This window comes from Mytilus californianus, unplaced genomic scaffold (genome assembly GCF_021869535.1).
Source record: "Mytilus californianus isolate M0D057914Y unplaced genomic scaffold, xbMytCali1.0.p SCAF_14, whole genome shotgun sequence".
Classification (NCBI taxonomy): domain Eukaryota; kingdom Metazoa; phylum Mollusca; class Bivalvia; order Mytilida; family Mytilidae; genus Mytilus; species Mytilus californianus.
In genome coordinates, this window is record NW_026262626.1 from 27,311,074 (window position 1) to 27,322,890 (window position 11,817).

The 11,817-nt window shown below is 29.7% G+C and overlaps 1 protein-coding gene across 4 annotated transcripts in view; it reads left to right on the forward strand.

Moving 5' to 3' along the window:
* Window positions 1-9,884, forward strand: part of LOC127724468 (uncharacterized) — a 33,586-nt gene extending 23,702 nt beyond the window's left edge. For 3 of the 4 annotated variants that reach the window (XM_052231432.1, XM_052231433.1, XM_052231435.1), the window contains 7 exons: window positions 762-827; window positions 2,077-2,186; window positions 3,190-3,250; window positions 3,797-3,829; window positions 5,449-5,639; window positions 6,383-6,470; window positions 7,454-9,884. In XM_052231432.1, coding sequence (XP_052087392.1) covers window positions 762-827; window positions 2,077-2,186; window positions 3,190-3,250; window positions 3,797-3,829; window positions 5,449-5,639; window positions 6,383-6,470; window positions 7,454-7,525 — 621 coding nt within the window. In that variant the 3' untranslated portion in view covers window positions 7,526-9,884. The remainder of the gene's footprint in view (window positions 1-761; window positions 828-2,076; window positions 2,187-3,189; window positions 3,251-3,796; window positions 3,830-5,448; window positions 5,640-6,382; window positions 6,471-7,453) is intronic. The other variant, XM_052231434.1, reaches the window with a different exon arrangement.
* The last annotated feature ends 1,933 nt before the right edge of the window (window positions 9,885-11,817 follow it).

An 11,817-nucleotide genomic window follows, 5' to 3' on the forward strand; every position in this document is an offset into this window, starting at 1 on the left:
CCAATTTAGAAACTATGCATACTTCAATGACGAGAAAAACTTTTTTAAACGGAAACTTTTATAGAAACTAATATATTTCTAATTTGCTGTAAAAAAGGTATAACCAGCACATCCTATTCACAACAGAAATTCAGAAGAAAGTCCTTTTTTGTCACTTGTTGAAATGGTCCATGAAACTCCAATATGTTTCAAGTAGAGTGTGGTAGTTTCCAGTATTTTCATAGAAAAATTCTTTAACAAAAAGATGTTAAAAATGTTGACAAATGATTCTATGACACTTCACTAGTGTTAAAATAAGCCAAATTCAACAGCTACGACAAAAATTGCAAAATCTGTGCTTGTCAGTAAAGGAAAATATAAAAAGTATTGGTAATTCACAAATATATTTGTTAAGAGCTAGTGTGCAGAATTGTTAAAATCATTAAAGAATCTGGAATAGAAATAAGGCACCTAGAACAAACTTGGCAGAATGTTACAACAAACACTGTTGAATCTACTTTTTCTCTGTGTATAAGTGTATAATCTGTACCCAGCCTTACAATTTAAATTTAGGAGAAAAAAACTGCAGATTATACATGCCTAAATTTGGTACATTACTTTAACTTAATTAGTTAATGTAAAAGTTTTTTTTAAAACTATGGTGCATTTTAAAAAGTAAGAAGACATTTTTTTCTGTATATCTATTCTATAAAAAGGATTCTCTTGCAAATAAGTAGATCTTTACATAAAGCCACTTACCTTATTTAATGTTTTTTTTGTAGACACAGATGCCACAGTTACACTGCTTTACAATGGACCTTGGAGAAAAACCGCCTGACCCAGAGCAGGTACAGATATAAATCTTAGAAATATAGAGTCCAGTACCACTACTCTTGAAAGGATTATTAGCAAAATAGCAAAACCAAAAGTTTGGGAAGACAAATAAATAGAACAACAAAAAGCATCAAACAAACAAGAAAAGTCAAAATTGTTTATTGTCAGCATTGTCAGAGAGTTGTAATCATCTTCAACTCAAAATTTTCTTTGGTCTCTAAATAGTTTTACTTACAGGCCAATGCAGTGAGTTAAAAAAAATCACAAAAAAGATGAGTCAGGCCTATTGACTATAAAGACAATATTTCATCTGATAATTTGACATGAAGCAAACAATATATAAATTTAGCAAATCTGCATCCCTTTTTTGTGTCCTCAATGAAATTCAACAAAAAATATTTTGGTAATACCACAAATACAGATTTTTTTGTGGTTAGTGATCACAAATGTTTTGATAGCACATCTCGTAGTACAGTACAGTTGCAGTATAAAATACACCTGGAGCAAGAAACTTTTTAAGTGCTGATTATCAGGTTTTGTGCATAATGATGTTGTAAAACATCAGCTGAGAGTCACAATATGAAGCTATTTGTCAAGTGAGTGCAGTAAACAAACTCAAAATGGCTTCATATTGTGTTGAGCCGCTGACATTTTACAATATCAATTTGATGAAAACCTTATAAACCGGTCAACTGATTACATCAAGTCAAACATAATGTCAGTGATAAGTCAGGTCAAGCAAATTTGACATCAAAGTCATGCAATTTTATGAAGAGCTAAGGAAAGTGTTACATTCACAGGGAAAACAAATGAAATGTGTATTTGCTGTTTTTCTAGTTTTTCCAGTTCCTACAACAGTATAATCAATAGTACTCTTGACAACTGTCTTAACAAAAAAATACATATCATTGATTACAATCAAAACATGAAAAAAAAATACTCTTGAATGTGCTGTAACATATCAAACTAAAAAAAAACATCAAATGCCCTGAAAATTAAAGAGTATTCACATTTTCATATTTTATTAAAAAAAAAAAGACAACTTTGAATGACATTTTAACTTTCAATATTGAAGAAATGTCAACCTTTAAAGGTACTTTTTTACGCCATTTTATGTGGTACTTTGAATATAGCCTGGATCATGAAGATTTGTTTTATTAGCACATTTCAAATCCTTGACTTTTGAGTTCCATTAGGAATTAAAATTCATCACAGAAAGTGTATTTCATATGTTTTTTAACATTGAATATTTTGTTTTTGTAGCTTGCTAGAGAAGCGGAATTAAAAGTAAAAATAAAACAGAGAAAGAGATTTTTACGAAAATTACACAGAATGCATCAAATGGCCATGGCAAACAATGCCGCAACAAACAGGTATTGTAAATTCAGAAATGAATGTGTGTATTCATTATTGCAAATCCTTCACCACTGGCAAATTTTATGATGGAAATTCACTACTGAATTTATGAATACAAATTTTTTTTTATTGCAAACCTGATACAATCGCATTATTTGCATTAATAAAAACATCACAATAAATTCCGAATTAACAGTTTTAATGCCAATACTGGAATTTCTAATATTAAACCTAGTATAATGTCATAGCAAATTAGATTAAGGTGGTACCCAACACCTTGACTAATATTAATTTGGCTCGTTTAATTTTCATAAAATTTTGACAAAATGTTTACTTTGACCCTTTGACAAAAATATAAGAATTTCAAAAAATTTGAACCAACCACTTTATCAGAAAAATTTCATTGGTTATATAGCAGTTTGACAAACACTAATTTTGATCATTGAGAAGCTTAATATTTCCTTAACAATACAACGTAATTAAAACGTTTAGCTGATTTTTACAGAGTTATCTCCCTGTAGTGTTAGGTACCACCTTAACCTAATGTTTGTCTTTCCTTTATTATGACAAATATATTAAATATTAATATCCTATAACTATGTAGAATTATTTAGTGTAGTTCATTCTTGTTCATAAAAAAAACATTAATTAGGCATGATAATTGGTAAATTAAGTTTTTTCAAAGGGTGTGAAAGATTTTTCTGTGTCACCGTTTTATTTAAGAAGCTACACAGATATTAAAAAAAAAATATATATATATTGCTTTTCAAAATAAAAATAAAATCAGTTTAATTGTATTATATCCTAAGTATAATATAAATTAAATTTAGGATAAAATTTGCTCACCATTTACATCTTATTTCATAATATATTTTTGTCAGCAATATAAGAATCAATTGTCACTGAAAGGAGAAAACATGAGGATATCATACAGTCGTCAGCATTTGAAATATATTTCAGCAAGACGACTTTTAATGTTTATCTTAATTCCAATTTTATATTATTTTTTATCATTTGTAGAATTTTAGATAAACATGGAGAATTATCAAGTTTTTTGGAGGGAAATACTCTCAGAGATGTGGTAAGTTTCGTCAGATTCAAAGGATTATCTCCCCTCCCCAAAATTGAATTATCTTTAAAGGGAGATAATTCCAATTCCCTAACATGTACCATTTCCATGTTTATTGTCCACTACCTGCATGATACAAAAACTTCCCTGTAACCAAATAATATTGGTATTGGTCAACAACATTCTGTTTATGATTAATATTTTCATATAAGTAACTGCAAGTTAATTGTAATTTGAGAGTTTAATGTTTATATATCTAACTTAATACAATTATACATCTATAAAAAGATCATTGTTTTAAAAATAATTTTCATTTTGTATCACAATGCTAAACAAAATTCAGGTGATGGTGGAAGCTAGTTTGTCTATCCCCTTTAATCCAATATTCGATTTCTTTTTCATATAATAGATAAAACCTTTCAAATAATCATTTTAAACATATTATACGAAAAGTCCATATACCGTTGGATTAAAACCCTTTACACTAAACATAAGAGTAGCAATACGCCATTGACAAATTATAATCATAAAAATCATGATGATGATGTTTAATTTCAGAAATCTTTATATTGCGGAATGCAGACCAATCTTGTAGGTCAAATGTGTGATCTGTATTTCAATGAGTTTTGTATTAAAATAGTTGTTACTTTTTCTAGCACAAGATGATAACATTGTGAAACACACATATGATAGTGTGCTGTTCTGTTATTGTTGTTCATGTTATGTTGTTAATTTGTCTATTGTTAAAGGATTTTTATTAGTCATGTTTAGTCAATTCGAAGTAATTCAGTACAATTTTCTGATCAAGTGTTAAATTGATGTCTTCTTTTCACACAACCACTTTCCAACATTGGTAGATTTTTGACATTTCAAGCATAATGGTTCTTAAACAAAAACATTCAGTGAAGAAAAAAAAAACACCAGGTACCCTGAAATATTTTAATATTTTTTGGAAAACGTAGAAAAGTAGCTACACAGCTGCTACATTATTTAATTTTTCCAGAAAACTGTAGGGCACAAATATACTTTTACAAACATTTTAAGGAATCTGTATTTTCCACTCTTTTGGATTAAAAAAATATTCTTTATGAATTATGAATAAAAATTTATGTACCTCTGGTACTTTTCCATCAGGCATGAAAATGTTTTTAAGTTAAAAATATCCCTGCTTGTGATGGTAGATATGTCTATCTTTTTGTTTTTGTTTCAAGAGAATGAATATGATACAAGCTTTATTACTTTTTAAATAACTATTATACATGTTTGTCTCATATTGTTAGTTGAATGGTCAAATCTTACGTTTAAAAATCACCTTTTTTCAGTTTATTTAATTTCATGAGTGGCTCTTTTTTGCATTTTAATACATGATGTGTGTTTTCCCTAAATCTAACATTTTATTGTAAACTAACAGTTTTGCAACCTTTATTTACAGATAGTCAAAAAAATATGTATTTGAAATTATATATAGTTTCAAATGCCATACCTACAAATAAAAATCTATTGTTAAAGTGAAGTCAAAATTCCCTAATGCATTTGTTTAACTCATCTAATCTTTTTTTTTTTTTAATTTTAGACTTCTTGAAATAATTTTAATTTTGAAAACATTTTAATATATACATTATTATTTCTAAATAGCATTATATATTTACATATAATTTTTTGTTCATTTTTATAACTGCATGCATAATCATATCCATGTAGATTAACAGAAAAAAAAACTGACCACAACTTAATATCCCCCATGCCAATATTCTCTTATTCTAAGAAAAAAGTTATCAACAAGAATATGAATAAAAAGTCATCTACATGCCAATTTCAGCTTTTTTTTTTTTTTAAATAATAGAAATAGGCCACACAAATTTATTTGTTGTTCATCAGACACCCTCAAATTCTAGGCTAAAGTCAGAAAAAAAATATATATATCTCAATTTTCATCTAACGTTTCATAATTTGAAATCTTTTTTTCAATCAAATCTGGAATTTTTTAACACTAAGTTTACTCCCATAAAAGATCATAAAGATTTATGAAATTTAAATATTTTGTACATCTAGGCTGTTTAATTATTAGTTGTTGTAGATTCCGAAATTAACAATAGTCAATATATCACTTCCAATCCTTTGTTTTAGAAGAAAAATTTTAAGAACAGCAAATTAATTTGGTGTGGTCTTATTGGAAATGTTGATCATCTATACTGTTGTCCATATTTTAGCTATCAATCTTGCCTGCCCCAGAAGACCAATATATATCCGAGGAGGACTTACGGATGCCTGATTCGGTGTATCCTGCTATTCCTCCACCCAGAATGTCAGTCAGTCAGGGAAGTTCAAAACCTAGGTCACTAGTCAGCAGGGAATCTAGAACAAGTCTAGCTTCTAGAGGTTCATTTAGAAAAGAATCTAGGTATGTATGATTATGAAGGTCATATAGCAAGGTCAGTTGAAATATATATCAAGGAACCGGTACCAATACACACAGATATAATTGGGAGTAACAACAACCAGGATACAAATTGTTTTCCAAAAGTTCACAAAAATTTACTTTTCTCTTTTAAAGACAATATGAATATTAAATTTTTCTGTTATTTTATTAAAAGGATTGTATATTTCATTTGTTTTTGGCAATCACTGGCTTGTTCTGAAACTATCTTAATCTTTTATTAAATTAAAAATATCAGATAATTTTTTAAATAACTTTTTTTCACAAAACCCTTCAAAAATGCCCATTTTTTAGTAGTCAATGATGTATTGATATGTGATTGAGTAATTTGTGTTTCTTAATTGTTCTTCAAAACAAATAAATAGTCACCTAAAGCAAAATGTTTTACTTGAGCCATTCTGATTTCCATATCTTTTAAATAGCTCTTGGTAAGATTCAAATAGACCCACTTTCATGAGTTTAGGTGCAAGAGCTGTTCCATTAAAAAATGCATGTTAGTAAAAGTAGGCACTTTGATAATGGAGTAAACGTCTATAGAGGGAACTTTTGAATTTCTCTTGCATTATCCCTGTACAAAATAGTCTTTAACACCCAACCATATTTGAGATTTTGAAGTGCCTTCCCTGGGTCCCTCATATGTTTTTATTGAACAGTCCTTTGATTGAAACCGTTCAGCAGCTGTTTAATCTTATACTTTTATTTTTCAGTCGACGGAAGTTAGGAAAAGAGCTACCACCTCCACCACCTCCAATACCTCTTACCCTGGATGAAATCAGACAGAAAACAAGAACTATTGTAAGATATTTTTAACTTTACACCAAACACTTTTCTTGGTCAACCTGTTTCTTGTAAAAGAGAGATACCAAAGAGATATTCAAACTCAAAAGTCGAAAACAAACTGACAATGTCATGTCACAAAATGAAAAACTTCTAAAAGACAAACAGTATACAAATCTCAACATAGAAAACTAAAGATTGAGTAACAGGAACCCCACCAAAAACCAGGGGTGATTTCAGGAGCTTTTTCATTGGACTGGTCAAGACATAGTTATGATGTCAATTTTTCATCGGTCAAGACATAGTTATGATGTCAATTTTTCATTGGTCAAGACATAGTTATAATGTCAATTTTTCATCGGTCAAGACATAGTTATGATGTCAATTTTTCATTGGTCAAGACATAGTTTTAATGTCAATTTTTCATTAGTCAAGACATAGTTATGATGTCAATTTTTCATCGGTCAAGACATAGTTATGATGTCAATTTTTCATTGGTCAAGACATAGTTATAATGTCAATTATTCATTAGTCAAGACATAGATATGATGTCAATTTTTCATACTGTCTTTTGATTCAGCTATTGTGACATCTTTGAATGTTGAAAAAAGTCATGATGTTTTACAGAAAGAACATAACATTTTACCAGATCATTGAAAAGGAATACTATGGAATCATTATTAATCATAGTAACCTAATTTTCGTGGATTTCATGTGTAAAGGTAAACCACAAATTAAAATGTCCAACAAAGTACACATTTTCTATAGGTCTGTAGGGAGGCTTTGGCAAAACTTCAAAATCAAATCTCCACGAAAATACAATTTTTCCACAATCCAGGAAAATTGGTATCCACAAAACTAAATGGATCCACAGGACAGTTTTTCTACACATCCTCTAAGTACATTAGTGATACAGCTTCCACCAGATTAAACAATATTTCAAATTGTTTATTTATTTTTCTGATAATTTTGGTGTACAGATTTATTTTTTATTTTTTCAGGAACCAAAATGTTTGAGTACAAACTGGATAAACTACATGAGGAATGGTAGACCAGTGCAGAGTGAATCGTAAATTGCGAATTGTCAATTTGATCATCAAAGTCAGAGAAGTCATGCCGTCCAAACACAGAAACACAAGAATGTTTTTATCCCTGAGTGCTTCAGACTGCACAGTCACAGATATTTCCATTTTGGTTTTTATACTGATCAAAGCATATTTTGATAGTTTCAAAATGTGATTTTTTAGCCAAATATTTTTACTTCAAGTGATACTTATTAGTTGTTAAAGACTTCTAATTTTAAGTAGTTGTTTCTGAACAACTTTCAAAATGTATGTATGCAGTACATTTCATATCCATGCTAAAATTTACTTTGAATACCTCATGTGAGGTCTGTTACTCTATTTTGAATATTATTGTTTTTTATCAAATTGAAACAGTACAGACACATTTCAAAGTTTTATGTTTTTTTAATTGGTTGGGTCCCATGTAATTTAGTTTTAAAGGAACTGCCTGTAACTGCTATGTTATGGTAGATATAATATTTTAGCTAATTTGTATAATTTGATTTTAATTTTCAGTCCAACTTTCAAACTTTATGTTTATTGTTACTCAATCTTAAAAAACTGTGGTTTGGGACTGTATAAGTAATGCTAAGTTGCATAAATTTCACTTTATTTTTTCACCTCAAAATATTCTTTATTTAACTGCCTGCAATGTTCACATGAAATTTTTGAGAGTCCTATAGAATTTGGCCTTCAATGTTGTTTCATAGTCAATAGTTTTAAGAAAATTTTGTAAAAAAAAAAGTAACAAAAATTTGAGGCAGAAATAATTAAATTTTTATGTATCAGAGATGGCATGCTTAAAATGAATGGTAGTCTCAATTTTGCTGTATTATGTTAAAATTGTATTCATTTTCAATAATTTTTTCCATCTTATTACACAATTTCAGAGTTTTTGCAGCACAATATAATTCATTTATAAAAGGGTAACTTATACACATTTCTCATTGATTTCGATTTATGATCATCTTTTCATAAAAATGGATTTTAATATGAAGTTGTGGTGATACAGAAGGCCACAGAAAACTTATCAATAGATTATCACTCACTCCTTATCATGTCTTCCTTAATTCCATATTTTATTTTATTTTTTCAAATAATTCTTTAAGATGAAAAACGGACAAACAATTTAAGGATAACAAAATCCTCCCTATAATTGATCTGTGGCCTATAAAGAGGTGTACAGTATATTGTTAGATTATAGAGTAGAAAGTATGAGGTGTGTGGACTTTAATGGAAATGAAAGTGTATGGGTATTGGATAAGTCTGACACAGAATTAAATGATTTGTTTCAACTTCTGAGATTGGAGTTATGTTAAGAATAGTTCATTTTGTACATATCATTATCATTCATCAGTGGTGCAAAAATGAATGAATCACCTGAAATATGGAGTTCTTTTTTTTTCAAACATTATTTTCTTTCAGAAATGTATTTCATGTGTTGTGATGTTTATTCAAATGTGTTAAAAAAATTTGTTTTTCGACTTTATTCAAATTACATATTTTAAGGCTGCATTTATTATTTGTTGTGGGTGGGGCAAAATAAATGAATGGCATGAGAAGACAGTATTAGTCACTTCCCCTTGAGAGTGATCTTGGCTAAATGTTGAGGAAAACAAAGTTGCAATCTGTTATCTGCAAGATCATTGAATCTTAGCAATGATACATGCAATATTGCATTTTCTCCGACATAACGTTCCTTTATGCCCTTTCTTCAATGCATTACATGATTTCATTTAAACCCCAATAAAGTTTCAAGCATAGAACTAGTCCTCGGCTATGGTTATATTTTGAAAATGCATTTTTTTTACATGTACATTTATTTGAGTTGATACTTGCGTGTCTGGCAAAATTTTTGTATAAATCTTTAAAAAATATCACAATAACATTTTCAAATTATATTGCCATGTATGCATATATACAATCAAATCTGCAGCTTATTAATTTGAGTATCTAGATTTTGAACTATTTACATAAATTCTCAATAAGTTATGGTTAAAATACAAACTAATTGATATGTTTGGCTCAACAATTTCATTATCTTGTGAACTAGTAATGATAATCGTTACTTCTGCAATACAGCGGGAGAAAGAAAGCCAACTTTGTTATCAGTTAAATAGCTTTTTACTACAGGTATACTCAATTTATTAGAAAATTCTTAGCTTTCAAAATAATTCTTCAATTGGTAATTAAGCTAGAAGGATATAATACATAGCATTTCATAATGAAATGTTGAAGGCATATTTTAGTTTTATTGTTTAATATAGTTAATGAATGTGAAATATTTTTGTATCTGTTTTTGTACACAAATTTGTTAACCAACAAATGGTTGGTTCGATGAATGTGTGAATAAAATATTAATAAATAATTACTCTTCAATTTCTCATCCTGCAAGTAAAAATTCCAGTCCTTTGTATCATTGTAATCATATTAAAAACAATTCTTTATGTATTTTTCCAGTTCATAAAATTATGCAATGGTGCTGGAACTTTAATTGTAGGCAAAGTTGACTTAAGGTTGCACTTTGTAAATACAGCTGGTTCTCAAACCATGCCTCTTTTGGGGAGAAATAGAATATTCACAGATAATTAATTTTGTTTACATACTGGTTCCTAGTTATGATCTCTATGTTGCATCTTATAGAGACATAACTTGGGAATGTTACCAGTAAACATACTTTTGTATATTGTTTATATTGAAATCTGTGGTAACCCTACAGTCGAGGTAGGTGGAGTCAAGAAATTTAGTGTTAGTTTTAACTCTTTGAAGTTCGGGGCATATAAACGTTGAAAATATGCCACACAGCCCTATATTTTGACCTTTGAAAAAAATAGTAGTGCATATGAACTTTCCATTCTAGGATATGATTTTTTTCAAAACTTCATAGTAAAAGTGGTACAGTTTTAGCCGTAAAGGGAGTTCCTATGGGAAAATGCATTGTCAATATTTACAGAAATGCAACCTTAAGGGTTATTTTCAAAGTTCTGCATAGGGCTGTTCCTTAAAAAAATGCATCAGACTTCAAAATCTCATAATGCCTGTAAGCCCTTTTAGTTATTGTGCTCTCCAACATATTATATTTAATACTTTACGGACTTTCTAAACTTTTGGACTAATGCGTACCTGGTGAAGGTTATAGAATCACATATGGCACATACAGACATCATAGATGTCTTTTGCAAATCCAGTAAAGTTACCTGTAATTGCAGCAGGTACTTACATAGCACCTTTGCTACCCCACAATAGCCCAAAAACAAAACATCAACATATGGTTTTCAACAATAGACAAGTTTATTGTCGAGCCTGCGACATTTGTTGCAGAAAGCTCGACATAGGGATAGTGATCCGGAGGCGGCGTTAGCTAACTTCTTAAAAGCTTTTTATTTTAGAAGCTAGAAGACCTGGATGCTTCATACTTTGTATATATATGCCTTATGTTACGAAGTTTCCGTCTGTCATATGTCCATTGTCCTTGACCTCATTTTCATGGTTCAGTGACTACTTGAAAAAAAAGTCAACATTTTGTAATGTTAATTTCTTTCTTATTATGAGTAATAGGATAACTATATTTAGTATGTGCGTACCTTGCAAGGTCCTCATGCCCGTCAGACAATTTTCATTTGACCTCCACCTCATTTCATGGATCAGTGAACAAGGTTAAGTTTTCGTGGTCAAGTCCATATATCAGATACTATAAGCAGAGTAGGTCTACTATATTTGGTATATGGAATGATTGTTAGGTGTAAATGTCAAACTGGTAGGTGTCATATGACCTTGACCTCATTTTCATGGTTCAGTGGTCAAAGTTAAGTTTTTGAGTTTTGGTCTTTTTTTCTAATACTATATGCAATAGGACAACTATATTTGGTGTATGGAAATATTTTATGATGAACATGTCAGTCTCGCAGGTTTTATATGACCTTGACCTCATTTTCACGGTTCATTTCTCAGTGTTAAGTTTTTGTGTTTTGGTCTGTTTTTCTTCAACTATAAGCAATAGATCAACTATATTTGTTGTATGGAAGGATTGTAAGGTGTATATGTCTGTCTGGCAGGTATCATCTGACCTTGACCTCGTTTTCATGGTTCATTGGTCAATGTTAAGTTTTCGTGGTTGAGTTTGTTTCTTAGATACTATAAGCAATAGGTCAACTATATTTAATGCATAAATTGATTGTAAGGTGTACATGTCTGTCTGGCATGGTTCATCTGACCTTGACCTCATTTTCATGGTTCATTGGTCAATGTTAAGTTTTTTTGGTTAAGACTGTTTCTTAGAAACTATAAGCAATAGGTCAACT